General features: G+C 42.4%; 1 protein-coding gene across 1 annotated transcript in view; it reads right to left on the reverse strand.

Annotated features, from left to right (window-relative positions):
- The window catches only part of LOC122797929 (zinc finger protein 605-like), a 146,388-nt gene that overhangs the window by 98,676 nt on the left and 21,081 nt on the right, over positions 1 to 26,631 (reverse strand). Inside the window, exon 3 of the mRNA XM_044066448.1 lies at positions 1,162 to 1,288. Coding sequence (XP_043922383.1) covers positions 1,162 to 1,288 — 127 coding nt within the window. The remainder of the gene's footprint in view (positions 1 to 1,161; positions 1,289 to 26,631) is intronic.

Raw genomic sequence — 26,631 nt, forward strand, 5'->3', positions numbered from 1 at the left:
GTACCTTTAAAAAGCGTTTCAAGGACAGCACGTGCATATAAATAGCGAGCATGTGCTAGCTTCAGTGCCATTTTGAGAGTGCAGCCAGAGAGCGAGCATGTATGAGTGTAATAGTTAGTTTGTATATAAGTTTATCTAAGTTAAAGTTATTAAACCTCAGTCCTGATGTGTTTGTACATAATAAAACTGCTTGAACAGAACCAACAAAGGCTCATCTACTTTATCATGACTGGACTTGCAACAAGGCTGGTCAGGCTAATGAGTCTGTAGTTCCCAGGATCCACGGATGCAACCCCTTTGTGCAAAGGGATGACAGTAGCTGTTTTCCATTCTGCTGGGATAAAGACAGTGCTTAAACTGTGATTGAAAAGCGTGCCCAATGGTGATGCTAATTCCTGTTTTAACCCATGTAGAACACAGCCTGGGATGTTGTCTGGTCCCATACAGGCTGCATTTTTGGCCTTGGAGAGGGCATATAAGACCTGGCCCTCAGAGACAATAGGTGGGAGACAGGTGTTTGGGATGCTTTGGGGTTTATGTGGCAAGGACAGAGAAGTGAGCTTTTCACTGAACCTGTCAGCCAGCAGGTTTGCTATATTCACAGGTTCTGTATATGTAGTACCATTAAGTATGAGTTCAGCTCAAATCTGGGCTTTACATTTGAGGATACGGATGTAACTGAAGAAAGCCTTGTAGTTATCCTTAGTTAGGGAAGCTAATATGGATTTGTAGTTAGCTTTGGAACTCTTCACTAGGAGTTTTATTTGCTTGTTTAAGTTGAGAAGGGAGTGTTTCCAGTTTTCAGACTGCTCCTTCCTACTCTTAGAAAGCAATTTCTTTTTCCTGTTGTATAGCCAGTTAATGGCAGTTGTCCACCAGGCAGGTTTGTTACCCTTTGAAGATCTTGCTTTGGTTCTATTACTTTTGTTAGAGTCAATACAATTGTACAGGTGCGTGTATAAAGCATTGATATATAACTCAGCATAGGTGTCTATTCCATCAATGGGGGCAGGGGCTATGAAATTATTTATGCTGTCACGTAAGAGGTTATAATTGTATTATCATGTTACTGTATTATCATATTACTTAAATAATTCTTATTGCAAAGACATGAATAATTGAATTTCAGTCAATAAAAATGTACCTTTGAAATCCCCTTACCTAAAGAAATCATGTTCTCATAGTTCTGTACCATCACATCCCGGTGTAACTCTTTGTCATGTTCACTCAGCATCTTCCACTCCTCACTTGAAAACTCAACAGCAACATCTTCAAAGTTTTTTGGCACCTGAAAAATACAAAATTTACTTGCTCTTCATTTATTGTACACACAGATGAACATAAATGGTTTTGTCATGAAAGGAGGTACTGCCAGCCCAGCTAGCTGGAATTTTGTAAATAATTATATGTAACTTGTGAATATCAACATGATTTATACAGAAGTGTGACAAAGACAGATACTGCCAGCACAGCTGTCTGGGATTTTGTAAATGGTTATGTGTCATTTATAAAGTTCAACATGCTTCATGTAAGATGTTTGTGTTATAACTGTATATCATGTGTATATCAAACTTGCTTGTATAGACACGTGTGTTGAAAAGGGTTTGTAAAGTACTGAGCTTAAAGATGTATCCGCAGTGTGCCCTGCTGGAAGAGAACAGACATGTACATTTATTTATTTATTTAACATTTGTTTACCAGGAAAGTCCGACTTGAAACAAAGCCAATTTTCAGCGGAGGCCTGAAGAGAAATGCTCCAGATGCATGTTTTTGTAACGTGGGAGGAAACCAGAGTACCCAGAGAAAGCCCACACGAATGCAGGAAGGACATGTAGACTTCACACAGAAGACACTCCAGCCGAGACTCGAACCACAGAACCTCTTGCTGTGAGGCGAAAACACTACGGTTGCACCACTGCACCATCCTATTGCATCCTACATGCACTATTGTACATTTTTAAATGTATATTTTAACAGTGGAAACTGTAATACAGGAGGTTAACTTCAGAAAAAAATAACTGAAATTAAAATTACTTTATGCCTAGACCATAACAAGATGTTATCCTTCAATTTCAATGCAGCAATAGACACAACGTCTGAAACTAGGGAGCTTTCAGTATTGTCTTGGAAGTGTTTCATTGTTTTATGACTTCCACCATTTGCCAAAGATCTGAGGAAAAGCTCTTGTCTATATATTTTTACAGGTAGATACTAAATGCTACCAGCTGCCATTAATGGTTGTTTTGGGGCATGGGAACTAGGAGGCAGATGACAATAAATTATGCCATTCTGCAAGCTAGTCCAGCAGTAATATTTGAGATATTAATTTGAGAACTCTCTGAGTGAGATAGGATTCTGTATTCTGTTGTTGACCTGACAACATCAAGATCCACTCACCACATCTGCCTTGCTGCTCTAATTAAGTAAGTGTACTAGGTTATATTAATTCTCTTAGGTATAGTCAGGAATACAGCAAAGCTTATCTTAGATATTTGTATTTATTTATTTGAGACTGTCCTGCAAAGTTGTTCATAGGTTCATAGGTAGGTACTAGGCTATCGGCCCAAGGGCCTACGTAATATTTCCTGTGAGTTTCACCTCTGCTGTCACTGTAAATATATAACGAGTATTTATTAAGTAACTTTAAACCTTTCATTGTGCCTGATCTTTGCAGAGATATTTACGTTCTGAGAGTACTTGCATATTTAATTTGGTGACACTGTGGGGCACCCCTAATAGCCTTGCTCTTGGCCAGACTACCATTTGTATTAATAGTAACATTACACAGTAAGACTGGACACCCTTTGTTAAGGGCCTTAAAGTAGCTGATAAGGAGCTGGATGGTGGCAGTGATAACTACCTTATCCTCTGGGCAAATAGGGGCATAGCTAGTAAACCTCTGCCAGCCTTTCCCAGGTGTGTGTGTATAAATCAAACATCAAAGAGTGTGTGTCAGCTACTTGGGCAGGGTCATGAAGCATTGGGTGGGCAGAGAGGGTGCTGGAGGTCTTGGCTTTGCCACTCAGCTGAGATCTCAACTCTGCAGCTGTGCCAGTGGGGAGTCTTATGGGGGATCTGGAGAAAGAGGGAAAAACCAGCCCCAGACTGACTGTGGTCTGTGTGTGCTCTTAAGGGAAATTGCACTTAATGCAGAGAACTGCATCTGGAAATACTGTGTGTGTACCTGTCATCCTCCCAATCTACATCACCCACTGGTGCCAGTGGTAAGGAATGAGGCTCCTTGACTACTGGTCCAGTGGTGGGGCATCACAGGTTTCAACAAGAATATGTACCCAGCTATGTTAAAATGCTTCTGTTGCACTAGATGCTTATTTGCCAAATTTAATAACTACACTTTTCTTCCTGTTCAGTGTCAGATTTATAAAAACTCATCTATTTCAGGAGTGGATTAATAACCAGAGCAATGGGTTTTGCTCATTTACTATCAGTATAGCATAATCTCCATGCAGTATAATTAGTAGTAAGACACAGTGGCATTAATTTATATAGAGAAGAAAAGTATATGGATTTCTAATCCTGCACTTAAATCACTGTATTCAAATTAACATAGAAACAAGTTATGGGCGTACCATTATGAATTATCTGTATGGCTGTGGTTCACCTTCCTCTACTGACAGAACTGTAACCCTAGTGCAAGCACCGTCACATCAGCACCAATACAAACTTCCCTGGTCTTTAACTCCTCCCCCCTTACAAAACACCCAATATCCACCATGCCACCATCCCTCTCCAGCTCAGTCACCTCAGCATCAATGCAAACCCTCTTGGGCTTTAACTCCTCCTCCTTATACAACACTTAATACTTAGTATGCCATCATCACATGCCAGCTGACTTACCTCAGCCAAATAGGCTTTAACTCACCCCACTTACATAATACCCACTACCCAGCATGCCATTATCACCCGGTAGCTCAGTCACCTAAGCATCAATACAAATGAGCTTTATCTCCTCCCAATATTGCATAACCAATACCTAGCATGCCACCATCAGTCACCAGCTCAGTCACGACTAACAATACAAATAGGCTTTAACTCCCCTTACATAATACCTAGTACCTAGCATGCCACCATCACTCACCAGCTTAGTCACATGACTAATACAAATAGGCTTTCACCCCCCCTTACATAATATCCAGTACCTAGCATGCCACCATCAGTCACCAGCTTAGTCACATGACTAACAATACAAATAGGCTTTAACCTCCCTTCATAGGTTCACAGGTTCATAGGTTGGTACTAGGCTATCAGCCCTAGGGCCTATACAAGCCTAGCCATAACAATTCACTGGCTATTTCTTCCCACACTATTTACTTCCCAGGACCCCTGTCTAGCAGGGTGACTGACGTGATCCCCGGGGTGAATTTCCTTTCTCCCAACCAATCGTCAAAGTTCCTTTTGAAGAGGACCAAAGAGGCACTCTGCTTGACATGTATGGGCAATCTATTCCAGAGTCTGGGGAGTCTCTGAGTCAGGAACCTATCCCTCCAGCATGTTTTGTTTATTGTGATGACAAGGTTTAGATCCCTGGAGCGTGTGGCTCTGAGGGATTGGGATTTCTTTAAGTGTAGCATGTCCAACAGCTCTGGGTTTGACATGGCCTTGTATGTTAAGCAAAGATCGCTTCTGAGTAGACGATATGCGACAGAGTATAGCTGGAGTTTTTTAAGGCGGTCAGCGTAGGGGATCTGCTTTAGGCCTGTGATTCTTTTAGTGAGGTATTTCTGTGGCCTTTCCAGTTGTTGCAGATGTCTTGAGAGGTACACACCAAACGGGGCATTGTATTCTATAATGGGTCTAATGAGGGATGAGTACAGTGGGACAATGACCTCCTTTTTTCTGGATGAAAAGCCCTTAGTGATGAGGTGTGTCACATAGAAGGATTTCCTGACTGTTGTGGCGATGTGGTTATCAAAGGTGAGACCACTGTCCACCTGTGTCCCTAAGTCTCTTATCAAACTTTCGGTGTTTAGTGTACTACCAACTATATGGTAATTCACGGATACATGTTTTTTCCCAAAGGGGATAACTATACATTTCTTGGCATTGAGCTTGAGCCCATGGCTCTGGCACCAAGCATCTGTTTCTGTAAGGCCCTTTTGTAGAGTATCCACATCATTTGGGGATTCAATAATGGCTCCCAGTTTGCAGTCATCTGCAAACTTTGTTATCCAGAGTCCCTTAGTGTTGGCCTGTACTTCAGAGAAGTAGATGCCAAACAAGAGCGGCCCCAGGACTGAACCCTGAGGTACTCCACTTGTCACTTGTCTGGAGCTGGATTTGGAGTCAGCTACTTTTACAGTGTGGGTTCTATCAGTAAGCCAGTTAGCAATCCATTGGGTGATGTAGGGATTAATGCCCAGCTTAGTAAGTTTATCTATGATTCCAGAGTGGGGGATGATGTCAAAGGCCTTGGCAAGGTCTAGATAGGCTGTGTGGACCACGTTACCCTTGTCCATGGCTCTGGAGACTGATTCGAAGAAGTCAATCAAGTTCAGGAGACAAGATCGGCCCTTCACCAACCCAAACTGGGTGGGGTCCAGTGTTTGAAGGTTCCCAATGTCTTTGTTTATAAGTTCCATTATAATACGCTCCATAGCCTTGCAGATAAGGCTTGTCAGACTGATGGGATGGTAGTTTCCAGGATCCAAGGTGGACTCCCCCCTTGTGGAGTGGGATAACTGTAGCTGTGCGCCACTCAGTGGGCACGAAACCTGAGGTGAGGCTATGATTAAACATGACACTTAGGTGAGGTGCCAGTTCATATTGTAGTTCATGTAGTACACAGCCCGGGATGTCATCTGGTCCCATGGATGCTGTATTCTTAGCTTTGGAGAGTGCATTTTTTACCTGTGTGGCCGTTATTACCGGAATTTGGCAATCTTCCGGTATTGAGATGGGCCATTTAGGGGGTAAGAGGGGGGTGAAGTTGGCACTGAATCGATCTGCCAGGATATTGGCAATATCCTTGGGATCAGTATATTTAATGCCATTCTGTTTTAGCTCAGAGCAGATCTGAGCATTGCCATTTAGATTCTTGACATAGTGATAGAATGCCTTGTTGTTTTTGGAATCTTTGGCAATTTTATTTTCGTAACTAGCTTTGGAGGATTTTATGAGGGATCTCAGTTTCTTACTGAGGCTGGTAAGGAAGTTTTTTGCATCCTGGGATTTTCCTCTTTTCTGCAACAGTTTCTTCCTTTTGTTGTAAAGTTTGTTTATGGCAGGCGACCACCAGATTGACTTCTTTTTTATTGATGAGAGGATAATACCCAGTACCTAGCATGCCACCATCACTCACAAGCTTAGTCACATGACTAAAACAAATAGGCTTTAACCCCCCCTTACATAATATACAGTACCTAGCATGCCACCATCAGTCACCAGCTTAGTCACATGACTAACAATACAAATAGGTTTTAACCCCCTTACATAATACCCATTACCTAGCATGCCACCATCACTCACCAGCTCAGTCAAATGACTAGCAATACAAATAGGCTTTAACTCCCCTTACATAATATCCAGTATCTAGCATGCCAGCATCACTCACCAGCTCAGTCACGTGACTAATACAAATAGGCTTTAACTACCCCCCTTACATAATACCTAGTACCTAGCATGCCACCATCACTCACCAGCTCAGTCACATGACTAATACAAATAGGCTTTAACCCCCCCTTATATAATATCCAATACCTAGCATGCCATCATCAGTCACCAGCTCAGTCACATGACTAACAATACAAATAGGCTTTAACCCCACTTACATAATACCCAGTACCTAGCATGCCACCATCATTCACCAGCTCAGTTACATGACTAATACAAATAGGCTTTAACCCCCCCCCCTTATATAATATCCAATACCTATCATGCCATCATCAGTCACCAGCTTAGTCACATGACTAACTATACAAATAGGCTTTAACCCCCCCCCCTAACATAATACCCAGTACCTAGCATGCCACCATCACTCACCAGCTCAATCACCTCAGTCACCTCAGCACCAATTGAAATAAGCTTTAACTCCTCCCCATGACATGATCTCTACCATGTCGCCATCACTGTCCAGTTTTAAGTAGTCCACTTAAGAGCCCATTCAATTAATGTTCATTATTATACCACATCCATACCCCCCATCTTCCAGGTCAGGGGACGATGGGTGGGACTATAGAGCAGGATGAACCAAGACAATTTTGATCCATCATGACAGCAAGCACATCATTTTCATATCCATCATGGTCTGGTTCACCCTTCTCTATAATTAGGACAGAGATCTCAGCAGTCATTCTTAGTGGACTTATGAGAAGAAGGTGGTCCCAAATGCCATGAGATGTAAAGATTACATCCAGCATGTAATGCTTCAGAAAGTTGCCCATAGAAGGGCATGTGTCAACGGCATAAATATCATAATAGATGCACTTTGGAAAGGGCGGCCACGGTGGTGCAGCAGTTAACGTTGCCGCCTCACAGCAAGAGGTGCTCTGGTTCGATCTTCGGCTGAGTTGCCTACTGTGCGGAGTCTGCGTGTCCTTCCTGTGGTCATGTGGGTTTTTTCCGGGTACTCCAGTTTCCTCACACATCCCAAAGACATGCTGTAGGTGGACTGGACACTCTAAATTGGCCCTAGGTGTGAGTGCGTGCATGTGTGTACCTTCTGTGGAAGGTTGGGTGCCGGGCTGGCAACTCGATACTGTAAACCTCCACTGCCAATCATGAGCAGACAGGTAATTTGCTGTGGCGACCCCCAACCGGGAAAAGCCGGAAAAAGAAGAAGAAGAAGATGCACTTTGGAAAAAGTCCTGAGAGACGGCTCCTGATCTTGTGGAATGAACTTTAGACTCTCCTACTAAGGATTTTTCCATGCCTCAGATAAACAAATGTAACATGCTCAGAAACCTTCTTGACAAAACTGCATTAGCAGACAAACTGCTGCACGTTTCCTAATCATTAGTCCAATGAAGGTAAAACAGAAGCGACCTGAAAACATAATTTGGTAGAAAATAAAATTAAAAAAACACTTTAAACATATTTTATTTTTATTTTCTGCAAAATGAATTGTGTACAACTCTTTAATTTATCTTTAAGGGAATATTACATTTGCTAATTAGTTAATTAATTTCAGCTGTTCATTCGTCAATGGTCTTTCATTTTTATTATATAAATATATATATTATAGTTATATATATATATATTATATAAAGCTCAATGGCTTTATTAATGATTATTCTGACAAAGTCCTTGTTTCTTGTTGGTGGATGAAAAGCTAACATTTGAAGTTCGTGGAGCTCAAATAAATCATTTTTTTACAACTTGTTGACACCTGTTTCCTTTCTGGAGTTGGCAACCTTGCTCATTGGTGGATTCTTTGGTTTGTTTCTGTATTGCCATCTCTCATCCTATAATGGCTCTATAATAGCTATCAGCATTTTTTCAACTCTGTCCCAGCCACCTATAGATACGTCCTCTCTACATTCCACACATCGCACCAAACCTATTTAATGATGCCTCTCACCTTTAATCCAAACAGAAATTGAGTAACTATTTCAATTCACAGCAAAACAAAATCAACTGGAAAATTGCACTCCAAAGACAAGTATCAATAATTCCCCAGTAAACTAAAATCTAGGAGAAGACATTAACCCTAATCCTAGCCCTGCATATCAAAAGAATCAAGACAACTCTCTTCAACTCGCTACTCTAACCTCAACAGTCAACCTCCAACTCCAGTAATCTTACTTTTGTTGCTATAAATGTTAGATGCATAAGAAATAAAAATGCTGAACTACATGACTGGATTATCAAAGACAAGGCATATTATCAGTGTAACTGAAACTTGGCATAAAGCCAGCATAAACAATCTGAAATTACACCTCCCAGCTATAATATCATCTGTAAGGACAGTATAAAGAGGAAAGGTGGTGTTTTGCTTTGATATTTCCCAACAACTATGACCTTTCCCCTTACAACATCTTCTTCTTCTTCTTACGGCTGCTCCCGTTAGGGGTCGCCACAGCAGATCAACTGTTTCCATTTCTTCCTGTCCTCTGCATCTTGCTCTGTCACACCAACCACCTGCATGTCCTCTCTCACCACATCCATAAACCTTATCTTAGGCCTTCCTCTTTTCCTGTTACCTGGCAGCTTCATCCTTAGCATCTTTTTCCCAATATATACTCTGCATCCCTCCTCAGCACATGTCCAAACCAACGTAATCTTGCCTCTCTGGCTTTGTCTCCAAACCTTCCAACCTGGGCTGACCCTCTAATATACTTATTCCTAATCCTGTCCATCCTCGTCGCACCGAGTGCAAATCTTAACATCTTCAACTCTGCCACGTCAAGCTATGACTCCTGCCTTTTTGTCACTGCTACTGTCTCCAACCCGTATAACATAGCTGGTATCACTAACCTCTTGTAGAGCTTCCCTTTCACTCTTACTGGTACTCGTCTGTCACAAATCACTCCTGACACTCTTCTCCACCCACTCCATCCTGCCTGTACTCTCTTCTTCACCTCTCTTCCACACTCACCATTACTCCTTACAACATAGCAATATCAAAATTAATTTCAGCAGAGCTTTTTATTTCTTTATTGAAAATAAACAATTACAAACAAATATATTACTCAATGCCAAAAAATGTGTCGTCATCCCCTTTGGGAAAAACCCAGTTCCCATGAATTACCACATCAATGGTAGTTCACTGAACACAGAAGGCATTATAAGAGATCTGGGAAAACAGGTTGATAGCAACCTCTCTTTTGACCACCACATTGCCACTGTGGTCAGAAAGTCCTTCTATGTGGCACATCTCATTACTAAGGGTTTTGCATCCAGGAAGAAAAAGGCCATTGTCTCCCTCTACTCTTCCCTCATTAGGCCAGTCATCGAGTACAATGCCCCATTTGGCATGTACCTCCCTAGACATTTGCAATAACTGGAGAGGCCACAGAACTAACTTACAAAGAGGATTCTAGGCCTTAAACAATTGTTCTATATGGACAGATTAAAAAAAACTCCAACTATTCTATGTCACATATCGCCTACTTAGAGGTGATCTCTGCTTGACTTACAAAGCCATGTCTGACCCAGCTCTGTTAGAAATATTACATCTAAAGAAATCCCAATCCCTCCACACCACACACTCCAGAGACCTCAACCACATTACCAGAATCAAGAGAACATGCTGGAGGGACAGGTTCATAACCCAGAGAATGCCCATGCTATGGAATAGACTTCCCGTACATGTCAAGGAGAGCGCCTCACTGGCTCTCTTCAAGAGAAATCTTGATGAGTGGATGAGAAATAGAAAATTCACCCCAGGGATCACTCCAGTAGCTATACTTGACAGAGGCACTGGGAACTAAGTTCAGGTGGCATGATGCCAGGGTAATCCTATGGGCTAGGTCTGTAAAGGCTCCAGGGCCATTAGCCTAGAACACACCTATGAACCTATGAATTTCTTTTACATCTTTCCTAGTTCCTGAACCAGAGTTCAGGTTTGTATAAAGCCTATATTTAGTTTTATCCTTTGTTGACCAGGTCAGTTGCACTAAGATAGTGGACTTTTTTAGATTCATAGATTGTTACTAGGCTAATGACCAACAGGGCCTTTCTATGGCCTAGCCAGGTTTTCCAGGAAGAATAATGACTGATATCCAAATAGGATATTGAGGGCCAGGCATTTTTAAACTACCTCTGTCCATAAGGGACATTGGTGCCAGGCCCGGTGTAAATTTACAATTCCCTATACACTGGTTTAGGTTGTACTTAAACTGGGTAATAGAAGATCTCAGCTTCATATGGATGGGAAGCCTGTTCCATTTGAGGGGCAGTCTCTGGGACACATATCTGTCTCTCTAGTATATTCTGTTTAAATCACAGACCAAATTCAAATCCCCCTTTTTAACAAAAAAAAAAAAACAGGGTGTTACTTATGCTATTAGGGGAAATTTGGCCAAGGCATTAGGGAACTTCCCCTACTCATCATTGTTGTGAGTGGGAGCCATTTTGGAGCATCACCTCCCATTTCCATTCCAGGTGCACAGGCAACCAAGCCAAACAGGGATGCTTCTGGAGAGAGGAGGAAATGTTTGAGTGGTGAAAGAAATGAGGGATAAAGCAAATACTGAGACCAGAGAATGTGTGCAGGATTCTGAGAAAGAAGAAAAGCTTTTTGACAGAATGAGTCAGCAAATGATGAATGTATAATTACAACCCCTCAGTTGGGAAGGTTGTGGAGTGCTTTAGTTAAAGAAATGGGGGTGCAGAGTGAGCCAGAAAATGAAGGAGATGTTTCCGGGGGGGGGTCATTATGGAGAAAATACAAAAGGAGGATCCAGAGACAATCCTAAGAACAGTGGTGAGATGGAAAGTAAAACGTATGCAGACAAAGTAAAAGAAGGTCAAAGTGGAGTAGCACAAAAGAAGGACAGAGATGAAAATTAAAAATGGAAGTATGCGGTAAGGATTCAAAGTAAAGAAGACAAAGAAATGGACTGTTATGAACTGTGGGAAAATTTAATAGCTCCTTTGGGTGTAAAGGCACATGAGGCAAGAGCATTATTCTTATTACAAACAGACATTATAGTTGAGACTGTTTTTTAATGGAAAATGTTTTTGGAGAATATGAAAAAAGAAAGACTGTAACCCATTAAATCATTATGTGATAAAATAATTTAACAGGGAAACAAGAAGAAAATTCATTTAAATTTGTAAGAGGTAGAAAGAGAGTCTGAAAGAAGATTTGAAAGCTTTATGTAAAGAAGTACCAGACACTGAAAAACTTTATGACAAAAGGAGTTTATGGTCTGTTTGCTGGGATTCTAATGTGTTAAGAATCGAGAAAGAATTACACATATACCGAGCATGACAAATGTGGTAAGTATGGTATGTATGGTAAGTAACCGTCTAGCCATCCCAACTTCAGGAACTAGCAATAAAACAAACCCACCAATGTGGGGGAATACGTCACCCACACCCTGTTAATAAATATACCAACTCCGAGAATAAATTACCGTGGGGGTAAGGGACAAAGTTCAGAAAGATGGCCAAAAGGTTACTTATCATGCGGGAAACATCGGTTTTCCATCTGTCGGTAATGTGATATGTCGGCAAAGTTAGTGTCGGTGAAGTGGGCATTCGATAAAGTAAAGGTAACCCATATATATATATATATATATATATATATATATATATATATATATATGTACCAACGCTGAGATCGCACTACAGTGGGGAAAAGGGCAAATTTCTGACGATGGCCAACTCATTCCTTTCCTTGGGTAACTCATTCATTAAAGTGAACGTTCGATAAAGTGAACATTTGCTGTATTTATTTATTTAATGTATTTATGCTGCGGTGGTGGTGCTGCGGTAGCATTGTCACCTCACAGTAAGACATTGTCTTGTTCGATTCTCAGCTAAAGTGTCTTCTATGTGGAGACATGCGTGAATGGGCGTACCTTCATTGAAGGTTGTGCGTCAGGGCTGGCAACTCGGTAAGTAAAAATCTACTGCCAATCATTAGCAGTCCGGAGTTCTGCTGTGGCAACCCCTAACTGGGAAAAGCCGAAAGATACAACAACTACAACATTTATTGACATTTGTTGATTGGGAAAGTCTACTGGGTCAAAAACCCATTTTTAGTGGACCCCCGAGGAGAAAAGCTTCAGTTACAGTTCAAAATTTTTACAACAAGATAATGTTTACAATAATAAAGCAGTGTACAAAAATGATTATACAGTTTCCTAGACATTAGTAATGCACAGAGTAGAAAGTTTTATACAATCTGCTTAAGAGTTAGTTACACTTATACAGTATGTTTATGGTATTCATTGTATGGAGGGAAACAAGACAGTAGATACATTCATAATAAACAGTTCATTTATGCACTTCAATGCATGGGAAGTTTAGGATTTAGCCTAATAATGATTATAGAGACAAGACGTTTATAGAGACAAGACAGCGATTTGTTTCAATGAACAGTGGTTCACAGCAGTGAACCTTCGATAAAGTGATTTAGACCGTCTTTCTGTAACTGTGAATAGTATAAGAATATAGTAAGAAGACTAGGAATTTTGGAGTGATGTAATACATGTGACATGGATGTGATTATATTAGAAGGCACAAGATTTTCAACAAATGAAGAAAGATTACAAAGAGCAACTACAGCTGGAATTTGGGAAATGAGAGATGTTCTTGAACAGCCGTATTCTGTAGAAATACAAGAAAGATATTAGATGTAACTTTAGGAAAACGGGAAGAATAAGCATTGCAGATTCAAGATGGAAATAAAAAGTATACAGAATTATAACGTTATATGCTTATACTAATTCTAAGGAAAGAGAAAGCTTACTTCATCAGATTGTAGCTCTGTAGTGATGAATCTGATTATAGTGATAACAGGATTGCAAATATGACTTAAGAGGCAAGCATAAAAAGAAAGGCAGTGATAATGTTAGAAGTTAAAAAATGTGGTCAGTTAAAACTTTGGGACAAAAATTCATGGACTTACAAAAGGGTATGTATGGAACCGAAACAGATTATTTTACAGGATCAGAAGGTTTAGTTACAGGAGAACGGGAGGTAGTTGAAACAGGATTTTTTGATCTTCTTGCAATATGGCTATATAATGGAAAACAACAAATATATAAAAATAGGCAACAATTACCATCAAGCAGGCATTATAGATTAATACACACCAAAAACAAGCAGATATAAGAACATTTTTTCCATAAGCCAACAAGTTCATAAACGGTTAACCCAGCTTATTATGTTGGGGTATTCTTTTTCTCAAGCCGCCAAGATTCTGCAGTATTGTTTGCATATTGTTAATATTTGTTTCTTTCAGAGTTTATTTCAGTATTTCTTGCACTGAGTTGCACTTTGCACCTTGTACGTATATGTATATTTACTTTTTTGTCCTGTTCTTAATAGTTGCATGTATGTCATTTGTTCTGTTCTTAATAGTCGTATGTATGTCATTTATGTAATTCATACTTGGAGTCACTGAAACCAGAGTCAAATTCCTTGGCCAATAAATATTGATTCTGATGTGAGAAAAGTAGAGAAAGAACATATAGCAATGCACTGAAAGATTTAGAACATAATGATAGAAAATACTTTGCCAAAGAAAAAGAATTATATGAAAGAAATCAAGAAAACAACCAAGAATTTTTATATAAGCAAAGACGCTTTACGTGGAAAAAGAGAAGCAGAATTGAATTACTTAAGCAGATTAGTAAAGGAATACGGTAGTGGGATGACAGAAATAAAAAATGTAAAAGGAGAAAGAACTCAGGAAAAGATTATGAACAGTTGTTGTGTCTTTCGGATTTTCCCGGTTAGGGGTCGCCACAGCGGAACTCTGGTCCGCTGATGATTGGCAGTAGATTTTTATGTGCCGAGTTGCCGGCCCTGACGCACAACCTTCAATGAAGGTACGCCCATTCACGCATGTCTCCACACAGAAGACGCTCTAGCTGAGAATCGAACAGGACAACGTCTTACTGTGAGGCGACAACGCTACCGCAGCACCACCATGTACACAAATGTTTAAAGAAAAAAGTAGTGAAAAACATGGAAAGTAAAAAAGTTAACAGAAAAAGAGAATAAACAGTAGGAGAAGGAGAATTCTTTAAATGAGCTAGATAAAGTTCAGGACAAGTAAATATAGATTCAGCTGCAGGCAGGATGCAATAATGGAAAAGGGTATGAAATATATAAAAGCTACAGAGATCAGCAAAAAATATTTTTTTAAAGATTTTGAAAGAACGGTTAAATTAAGGTTAAGAATTATGTACTGGAATATCTGAATTCATATGGAAGAAGGAAGAGAAAAGTCAGTTACAAAACGGAGACCAATAGTATTGAATAATAATCATTATTAGATCTTTATGAAAATAATGCAAAAGAGATTTAAAACAAAAATGGAAAATATTATGGAAGATAGCATATATAATATAAAGGGAAACAGTTGTCATTACCAGGCTATAATTCATACCACACCTTCCGGCCACCAAACCCAGACCGAAACACTAAAGGTGGAGGGGTGTCCATATTCATTAAGGATATCCACACCTCCAAGCTAGTTGCTCAGCATAATGCATCCGAGATTATCCAAGTTCAACTAACTCTGGGCAAAACCGCAATCCAGATTGTAACTTGCTACAGACCCTCCACCATGCCCCAGGATTCCCACTCCTCTTTTCTTGATACACTGGAAAATATTAAGGTACAACCCAACACTCTAATAATGGGTGATTTCAACTACCCTACCATTAACTGGGAAAACTACTCATGTACCAACTCTTTTGCTCAACGTTTTCTGGAAATCATCAATTCCAACGCCTTGGATCAACTTATCCACACCCCCACCAGGAGCAGCAATATCCTAGACCTGGTCATCACCAACATGGGTGGCCGGTGTTCCACACCAGAAGTCAGCTCCTCGTTGGTCAGATCCGACCACAAGCTAAATCACCCTAGACATCCACATCCCACTCCCACCCCCATTAGGAAAACAACTGTAAAAAATTTCTCCAAAGCCAACTTAAGACAGAAGTGGCAAACTTCATGACACCGATGCAGATGGACAATAGAGGTACAACTGCTGAATCCTACACAAATGCACTTTATAAGCACTTACACGAGTGCATGGATCATGCTATCCCTAACAGAACCAAGATGCTATCCTCCAAAAAAAGGAAGCCAATCTGGTGGTCTTCTGCCATAAACAAACTCTACAACAGAAGAAAGAAACTGTTGCAAAAAAGAGTAAAATCCCACGATTGGAGGAACTCCCTAGTCAGCCTCAGTAAGAAGCTGAGATCCCTCATGAAATCCTCCAAAGCTAGTTTTGAAAACAAAATTGCCACTGATTCTAAAGACAACCACAAAGCATTCTATAGCTATGTCAAGAATCTCAATGGCAACACTCAGATCTGCTCTGAGTTACAGCACAATGACACTAAATATATAAAACCAACTGATATTGCCAACATCCTGGCAGATAGGTTCAGTGCTAACTTTACCCCCCTCTCACCCCCTAAAGGGCCCATCTTTATACCGGAAGAATGCAAAGTTCCTGTAATCATGGCTGCACAGGTAAATACCTCACTCTCCAAAGCCAAGAACACAGCATCCATGGGACCTGACAACATCCCAGGCTGCCTTCTACATGAATTACAGAATGAACTGGCACCCCACCTAAGTACCATGTTCAATCATAGCCTCACCTCAGGCTTTGTGCCCATTGAATGGCGCACCGCAACAGTTATTCCACTCCACAGAGGGGGGGGGGGGCAAAACAGATGCCAGGAACTACCGCCTCATTAGCCTGACGAGCCTAGTCTGCAAGGCCATGGAACGTATCATCATGGAACTCATAAACAAAGACATTGGAGATCTCCAAACTCTGGACCCCACACAGTTTGGGTTTGTAAAAGGCAGATCATGTCTCCTACACCTGATAGACTTCTTTGAAGTAGTCACCAAAGCCATAGATGAGGGTGAGGTGGTTCACACAGCCTATCTAGATCTCGCCAAGGCATTCAACACCATCCCCCACTCTGGAAATTATAGATAAACTCATTAAACTAGGTATAAATCCCTATGTCACAAGATGGGTTGCCAACTGGCTTACTGACAGAACCCACACTGTGAAAGTAGCAGACTCCAAATCAGACTTCAGACCAGTGACAAGTGGAGTACCACAGGGTTCAGTCCTGGGTCCTCTCCTGTTTGGTATCTACTTCTCTGAAGTACAGGCTAACACAGAAGGCCTTTGTCTAACTAAATTCGCAGATGATTGCAAACTAGGAGCCATAATCGAAACTCCTAATGATGTGGACATCCTACAAAAGGGCCTCACTGAGACAGATGCCTGGTGTCAAAGACATGGTCTCAAGCTCAATGCCAAAAAGTGCATTGTCATTCCCTTTGGTAAAAACTCTGTACCCATGAACTACCACATAGGCGGTAGTCTACTTAACACCAAAAGTGTGATAAGAGACCTTGGGACACAGATGGACAGTAGTCTCTCCTTTGATAATCACATCGCCACAGTGGTCAGGAAATCCTTCTACGTGGCACACCTCATCACAAAAGGTTTCTCATCAAGAAAAAAGGTCATTGTTCCCCTCTACTCATCACTCATTAGACCGAATATAGACTACAATGCCCTTTTGGTATGTACCTCACAAGACATCTACAACAACTGGAAAGGCCACAAAAATACCTTACAAAGAGGATTACTGGCCTCAAACAGATGCCTTACGCAGTCCGTCTCAAAAAACTCCAGCTTTACTCCGTCGCATATCGCCTACTCAGAGGCGATCTCTGCCTAACATACAAAGCTATGTCAAACCCAGAGCTGTTGGACATGCTCCACTTAAATAAATCCCAATCTATCCGAGCTACTTGCTCTAGGGACCTAAGCCTTGTCACCTTGTCACCACAATAAACAGAACAAGCTGGAGGGATAGAGTCCTGTCCCAGAGACTTCCCATACTCTGGAACAGACTACTTATCTATGTCAAACAGAGCTCCTCATTAGCACTCCAAGAAAAGTTTTGATGATTGGATGGGTAATAGGAAATTCACCCCAGGGATCACTTCTGTGGTTCTGCTTGACAGGAGCACAGGAAAATAATTTTCTTGGGTGGCGAAAGCCAGGGTACCTTTTTGGCTAGGCTTGTACAGGCCCTAGGGCTAATAGCCTAGTACCTACCTATGAAGATAGTTACAGAAACTGTGGTTGATATTATGAACAGAAAAGAAGAAGCAATGTCAGGCATTTCACACAACTGAGTATAAATCTTATAGGAAATAATGAAAGAATTTAATACAAATGTGGAAGTTAGGAAATTATGTGTTTGAGTGTATACTAATAATAAACTGAAAATACCTGTAAATGTCTGGTTACGCCATGAGGTACATAGGAAGAGTGGTGTAAGACAGGGATATCCAATGAGTTGAATATACTTTGCATTAGTTATGAATGTGATATTATGTGAAATAAATTACAAAATGAAGGAGGTGGGGTATATAATGCCTCAAGGGTTAAGAATTCCAGTTCTGTTAACATACGCAGATGACATTATAATAACTGCAAAAAAATTGGATAAAAGAAGTAATACATTGCAGAAATGAGTGTTTAGAGATGACAGGGATGGATTTAAATACATAGAAAAGTAAAGGTTTAGGTGATGTAGTAAAGATCGGTGGTATATATTTTATAATGAAAGACATTTCTGTTAGGTATAACATTTGGGAGTAAAGATGTAAGTAGAATTCAATGGGAACAACAATATCAGAAATGAAACAACCCTGTCTTTTATGGAAAATGCAAATTACCATTCAAAAAAAAAAGGCTTATTTGATTAAGTTAGTATTGATGGGAAAACATCATACTTAGCAAGCGTATTTATGTTGCCAACGGTATTTGAAAAAGAATTATTGCAGATGATTTTTTCATTTACATGGGGCTCTAGATTAAATGCAGTAAAACAGGAATTCTGTATGTAAATAAAGAAGCAGTAAATTTAGGGTTAATTAACCCAGTTGTATACACTGCTTCATTAAATTTGTACAAAATTTGTACTTTAACTATCCAACCATAGACTGGAAGAAATACTCATGCCAAAACACAAATGCCCATAGATTCCTTGATTTCGTCAATGGAAATGCCTTGGACCAGTTGGTTGACACCCCCACAAGAGGTGAAAATATCTTGGACCTGGTATTAACCAACATGAGTAACCACTGTAGCATCCCTACAGTGTCATCATCCTCGGTAGGATCCGACCACAAAGCAGTCACTTTCAAAGTCACCATCTCCCCTGACCCCCCTCCCAGCTAGGGTCAAACAAAAAAAAAAACTTCTCCAAAGCTGATTACAACCTCCTGGGGGAAGGTATAAACAGCTTCACAGCCCCCACCCCCCCCACACACACACACACACCAGCAACAAAAAAATAATAAAAAACAGCAGCAAATATAACGACAAAGACCAGGATCCCAAAATGTCAAATGTATTTCTTTCTCTGACGTCTCGGCATACACTGCCTTCTTGGAGTGCATAATTACCTGAACTGAACACATGCTATATATACATCACTAAACTGAAAATTAAACAATAAAATAATCAATTAATAACTTCACAGACCCCTCTCCCTCCATAGGAACTGGCACATATGTTCAAACCTACACCAAAGTACCATATGAGCATTTATATAGCTGCATGGAATCAGGAATACCAGCCATGATGAAATCCTCCTCCTCAAGGAAGAGTAAACCTGTCTGGTGTACATCTACAGTAAATAAACTCCATAATAAAAGGAAAAAAATGCTGCCCAGGACCAAGAAGGAGCAAGTATCAAATTGGAAGCAAGCTCCTTTTAGCCTGAACAAGCAAATAAGAGCACTGGTGACATCCTCCAAAGCAAACTTTAAATTCAAACTGGCCACATCTACTAAATACAACCATAAGGCCTTCTTCACGTATGTCCGTAATCTCAAGGGAAGCACCCAGATCTGCTCAGAACTGGTGATCAAGGACACCACATACACAAACACCATAGATATAGCCAACCTGCTGGCAGGCAGGTTCACTTAAAACTTCACCCCTCTGTCTACCCCATCAGTAAATCAGGACATCCCCAGCACCTGTTCCCCTCCCCTTATCTCTAGGGAGCAAGTCATCACTACCCTCTCAAAGGAAAAAAAATACAGCCTCCATGGGACCCGATAACATCTCTGGCTGCATCCAACATGAACTCAGGCAGGAACTTGCAGCATCATTAGGCACCCTATTCAACCAAAGCCTGAGTACCAGCTTTGTCCCAGCTGAGTGGAGGACAGCTACTGTCATCCTTTACACAAAGGTGGAGTGTCCACCAATCCAGGAAATTATAGAGCCATCAACCTAACTAGCCTGATCTGCAAGGCCATGGAGTGGATTACCATGGACCTCATTAACAAGGACACTGGCAACCTCCAGACATTTGATGCCATAGAGTTTGGTTTTGTCAAGGGGAGGTCATGCCTGTTAAATTTAGTCTACTTCTTAGAGACAGTCACCAAGGCCATAGATGAGGGAAAGATGGTGCATACCACCTACCTTGACCTGGCCAAAGTCTTCGATACTATTCTCCACTCAGGTATAATAAATAAACTCTCTCAGCTAGGCATCAATCCATCATCCAATCCAGATGGGGAGCAAACTGGCTCAATGACAGAACCCACCTAGTCAAAATAGGGGAAGCCACCTCAAGTGGTAGACACCTAACAAGCGGTGTACCCTAGGGATCGGTCCTGGGGCCTCTGCTGTTTGGGATATACTTCTCGGAGGAGCAGGCCAAATTTAGTGGGCTATGTCTGACGAAGTTTGCAGATGACTGCAAGCTGGGTGCTGTCATCAATTCCCAGCGTGATGTGGACATCCTCCAAGAGGGTCTCACCCAAACAAATGACTGGTGCCAGCAACATGACCTCAAACTGTGACATCCCCACAAATTATCATACTGATATTAAGGTCCTAAGCATGCCATCAGTCATGAGGGACTTGGGCACCCAGGTTGATAGTAAACTGACTTTTGACCACCATATTGCCTCTATTGTATGGAAAGCTTTCTACATGGCCCACCTCATTAGTAAGGGTGCCTCATTCAGGGACAAGGTGGGCATAACATCCCTGTATTCTTCCCTTATAAGACCCATTATTGAGTGCAATGTTGCTTTTGGCATGTACCTCACAAAGCACATGAACAGCTGGAGAGACCACAGAGGTTCCTCACCAGGAGAATCCAGGGTCTCAAACATCTACCCTGCACAGATAGGCTAAAAGCCCTGCCCCTCTACTTAGTCTCCTACAGACTCCTCAGAGGTGACCTCTGTCGGGTATACAAGCTCCACTCGAGTAACCCACACTTGCGACCTCAACTTGGTTTGTGACATCAACAGGACTTGTTGGTGGGACGGATTTGTGCCCCAGAGACTCCCCCTTTTGTGGAATAGACTCCCTCTCTGTGTAAAGCAGAGTGCCTCATTAACCCTTTTCAAGCGCAACTTGGATAATGGGATGGGAAAGAGGAAATACACCCCTGGGATTCCACCAGTGTCCTTGCTGGACAGTGGCACAGGGTGCTGACTTGTTGGAACATGGGCTAAATTCTTGGCTAGGCTTGTAAGGGCCTCATGGTCAATAGCCTAGTAACTTCCTATGATCCTATGATTCTATAAGTGTTAAAGTGGATAAATGAAAAATATAAGAGATTAGTAGTAAACTGTATAAATACAAGTAAGATAAATTTGGGGGTATGATAAAAGAGAAAAAAAACAGTGTTTAAAGCAGGAAATAAAATATTACCAAGAAAAAATATTTTTGTAGAAAATAAAAATGAATGATATATAAAAGGATAGAAAAGAATATGGTATAAGAATAAAATGATGAAACATTACTACGTAAAACCATGGGAAAATCTAACAGGTGAGAGAATTAAAGCTATAAAAATAAAAAGCAAATGATGTAATTAGAAAACAGACTATCAAGATTTTTTATGGAGACTGGTAATAGATAAATTTCTAGTAAGAGAAAATATGCCATATAAGAAGAAACATGACAGATTATATTTAATTGTGAAGAAGAAACTACATATTATGTGATTTTGAAATGTAAAAGAGTAACAATGTCATGGTGAAAACTATCCCCGGGATTCATGAACCTTGCGCCAGGCGCCAGCATAGCGTCGGCGTTATAAAGCCAAATATGGCCACCGAGCGATTCAGGTATGAAGCAATCCCACGTGCACTACCGGCGTGCGCCAGACCTGCGCCGCCCCCGGCGTAGGTATGCTAATCACACTGTGTGCGGTATTGCACCATGCAAATGAAGGCAAATAGCGATTCACGAAGTGGGGCATGCGTAGCGTGAGAACGCGGCAATGTAAACCGAAAAACGGTTTACATTTACCCAAACATGACCAAGGAGTAACGGAAGGCTGTCAACGCCAGGTATCATACAGGTGCAATATGCCAAAGGGAAAGGCACCGAGAATGTCCAAAGAAAACATGCACAAACTGTAAATAATGACAAAAATGTCATACGTAGAAACCACAGCAGAACCCCCGGATATGTGTACAGAAGGTGCAAAGCAATGAAATAATATGACAATGTCCTAAAAGAGCTGTATAATACACATCAGCTGTACAGCCACCACACACCATAGTATGTATGGAAAGCCCAACCCCAGCGCAAGGGTTGTCAAGGAGTGGTGGCAGTGTTCGGCGCCGTAACCATGTATTAGCAGTCAATGCCATGCAAATGAGGCAGATAATAGTGAATCGCAAAGCTGGCGCCAGTGTAAGGATGGAGCAAACAGCGCAGCGGTACTACACCGAGGAGTGGCCTACACGAGATACATGTCAATCGTACAGGGGTGTGCCACAGTAGGAGGAAGCATATTGGAGGCCAGCAAACCTGGGCTGTACAATGCACATCACAGCAGCAGGACCGGCGTGTGAGGAAATAGATGCGCTGAGAGTACATAATGCGCGCACAGATGCATGTGCACGAGGATGACTATGTTCCCCAACACAGTCATGTGACGGCCTCCCCGCCAACAGCCACGGATATAGGAAGGTAATGCGGAGAATATGAGGAAATGCGGAAGCAGTGTAATTGGAGCCGTAATGAGCAATCAACACCAATCAATCCAGGAAGGCAAACGGCGGCAGCCGACAACTCTGTATGCAGACTCCTGCATAACGGGAAAGGGGAGGCATATGAATGCAAAGATAGTAGGGGATGTAGTAGAAATGCAAAGAACAAAGAACCGAAATAGCACAGCCAAGTACAGAGGTAGCATAACTGCGGCTGCAGATAAAATGCATCATATGCCATGTGCCTGCAGGATGCAGTAATGTAAGATGCAAAGCTAAGCCAATGCAGGCAACTGTAATGCAACACTAAAGGCAATACCGTTGCAGTTGCAACCGTAAAACACCGAAAATAATCCACGGATACGGCTGCACAGACACACCCAATGACATCACCGGGTATACAGCACAACAGTATAAAGTGTGAATGCACACAACACACAGCGCGATTTCCTAAACGTCGCACCGTAGGGTGTAAACACACGGGGAACTTTTAATATGTATATGGAGGGTGCCGCCGTGGCCGTGATGCATAGGTATGTGGCAGAGACAGACGGAGTTGCGGAGGGCGGTGCCGACAACTACCATAGGCCTCACAGGAGAAGGAGAGTGTTCAGACCAAGGGTGACCTACCAGGGGCTGCAAGACCTGGAGATAGTAGAGCGCTACAGGGTGGACAGGGACAAGTTACAGCAAATAGTGGAGCTGTGCCGGCCACGCCTGAGAACAAGAGACAACAGAGGGGAGCCCATCCCAGTGGACACAAAGGTATGTGTGAGCTTGCGAATACTGGCTACAGGTACCTTTCAAAGGCCAACCGGGGATATAATGGGTATCTCACAGGCATCAGCATCTAGGGTACTACACCAGTTCCTGGATGCCATGTTACGACATGCCCATGAGTATATAAATTTCCCCAGATCTCAGGAGGTGTTGGCTAGCAATATGCGCCGCTTCCACCGTGTGGCACAATACCCAGAGGTACTGGGTGCGATCGACTGTACGCACATAGAAATCAAGTCACCGCCCGGGGAGCAGGGTACACGCTACATAAACCGCAAGGGATACCCCTCCATCAATTGTCAGGTCGTGTGCAATGCGCAGGGCATTATCATGGATGTGTGTGCTGGCAGCCCTGGAAGCTTCCACGACTCCCATATCTGGCATGCCTCACAGCTGTATCAGGTATTCGCCAGGGGGGACATCACACAAGGTCACCTTGTGGGGATGCTGGCTATGCACTGGAGCCGTGGCTGATGACACCCATCAGAAATGCACACACACACATGCAAGAACGCCATAATGAGGCACACGCACAAACCAGAATAATCATAGAGCGTGTGTTTGGGATTTTGAAATCACGGTTCCGGTGCTTGGATACATCCGTGGAGCCTTGCAGTACTCTCCAGGCACATGTGCCCACATATTCATAGTATGTTGTATGCTACACAATATGATTCTGCGGAAACAGCTGCTGCAGGGACATAATGGTGTAGGGCCACCAAGCCCGCCACAACTGCCAAGGCAAGCACAGGCACAGGGCGTTCAGCGCCATGAATACGCTGTGCCAGCCCCAGTAGGTAGACGGAGGCGCATCAATATGCCTATGCCCTGGCAAAGAGGGAACGCATAGCACATACTTTGACAGTGTAGGCCCCATGGACTGACACCTCCTTACCTGCACACACAGTGAAATGGACGCCATACAAACATGTCCGCCCGTAATGTACCGTATGGCCGGACCTATGTGTGACTCCAACAAAGGCACCGCCCAAACACTGCACACCCAATAGCCAGCAGAGCATGGAACGCCAACACCTCACCGACGCCGGTTCTACAGCACACGGCGTCAGATGCTGCCACTGTCGCCGCCGTCGACCACATATGTACTTATGTGCATACACAGATACGGAAATAGATATCAGTACACATGTAGAAATATATGTACGCATACGCAGATATAAAGTACAACAGGGTAATATGGAACCCAGGGATGCAAGTTCACAGATAAGTAAGACGCGAAATCTCCACATAGTAAACATAGTGACCGACAACCCGATCATCCGGGAGGGTGGGCAGAGCAGGTAACGCTAGCCATGGAAATGTCAACCTGCATCAATACATATCCGCGTGTCGGGATGATCACCAGTCCACGGTACAGTAACGGGATATGCGTGTCATATCCATAGGATATGAGTGCGAGATACACGCCGCTGGCGCGCCAACGAGGTATTGTGTTCAACCGTCGGTGCGGCGCAAGCATACCCGTGAAGTGTACATCATTATGAGGAACGTACCTCATTTGGGGTGTAAAACAGTTCATGTCCCTCGCAGTTCCACAAAGTTCCACATTGAAAATGTCTGTCAAACATCCATTGTTAGGAATGTATTTAAATGACATCCTGGTAAATAGAAATGGATCATAGTAATTCATTAAAGGTTCTTCACTGTAAGTAAATCAGCATATTCTAATCATCCTATGACCTACTTAGCTGAAGTTGTTACTATGCCATTACTATGTGTTCCACATTATGCCCATTTGTTCCACATTACTAATGTGTGTGTTCCTCATTTTGGAAATAGAAGGTTGAGAGCCATGGCGGCAATATGTGTATGTGTGAGGTGAAGTTGTCGTGTGTTCCGCTGTGTGTGTGTAATGTGTGTGCCACTGTAAAATGTGTATGTAGATGACATGTCACAGGCGGAGTGTAATAACATGCATAGGCATACAGTACAGGAACTATAGGCGTATGTACAGCAGTACCCACAAAGTAGTACTGACATCTCCTCAGTGGCTATGCACGTGGCAACGTAAAATGATGCAAAGCGGAAATGTCCCAGAATGTACCACAGGGCCATAGCCAACAGGAGATGCAAAGGACGCATGTACAAACCATGACCGTATGTATGGCGTCCATAAGGTAGACTCAACACGAGACGTCGGCAACGTTACACAGCATCAGGCATGTACGGCGAAAATACGACTGTGCTAACCCGGCACCGATCGTGAACACTTACGGTCCCGTAAATACCGCTGTGTGTTCCACGACCGTTAAGTAAGCAAGCGGCACACGAATAGGAGGCTACCGGTAGCATACAGGCCGTCCCAAGTATAGGACCACAATCACCGGAACTATCAGTGACAAAATGCCAATGGATAGTAGGCACGGACGAACATCCGCAGATATATAACCGATGTGAAGGAGGAATACGTGCAGGAAGCACACATGCAGGCGATACCGACACCACACGACATCAACAAAACAAACATTCCCAGAACAACAGACAGGTAACCTGCAGCTCCCCAAGCAGGGATGGAGCACACACACAAGCATATCCTGTATGTATAAATGCAAGACCCACACCCCGTACCCGTCACCCACATCCGCAGATATACCCCATCGCACATATCAAAGGGATAACAGCTAAAACCGTAGCAAAAACATACAGGCAGTCAATGACAGTGGCATACCCACAACAAGCCGCGTGGGAAACACTAGCAGCAGCTGATGCATCCTTGCATCCGTTGTGTACAGGAATATAACAGCTATGTTACACATCTGAATGCACAACGCCATCGACAGACGCCGCCAGGACACGGAGAACCACATGTCGAACAGAATACCATACCCAACACACACAATTCACGGCTAACACCACAGCGAAATGTACCTGACACCACACATAGCGGATGCAGTCACACAAACATGATACAATACATACCATCCTCACGAAGGTATTGCAAATAACCAACGGCCACACGAGGAATGAACCATGGCCCAGTGCCGGCGCGTAACGTACGAATGGAGGGGGATCACCGGTGATATGCGCATAAGTACACACTGAGGAACAGCTATTGGCGTGATGAACCCACATGCCCTCAAAAAAAGGTTGGAAAAAAGGAACCCCAAAAAAAAATAAAAAAAAAGGAAAGACTCCCCCTTTGGGGAT

This window comes from Protopterus annectens, chromosome 3.part1 (genome assembly GCF_019279795.1).
Source record: "Protopterus annectens isolate FY-2018-M chromosome 3.part1, PAN1.0, whole genome shotgun sequence".
In the NCBI taxonomy this organism is placed as follows: Eukaryota; Metazoa; Chordata; order Ceratodontiformes; family Protopteridae; genus Protopterus; species Protopterus annectens.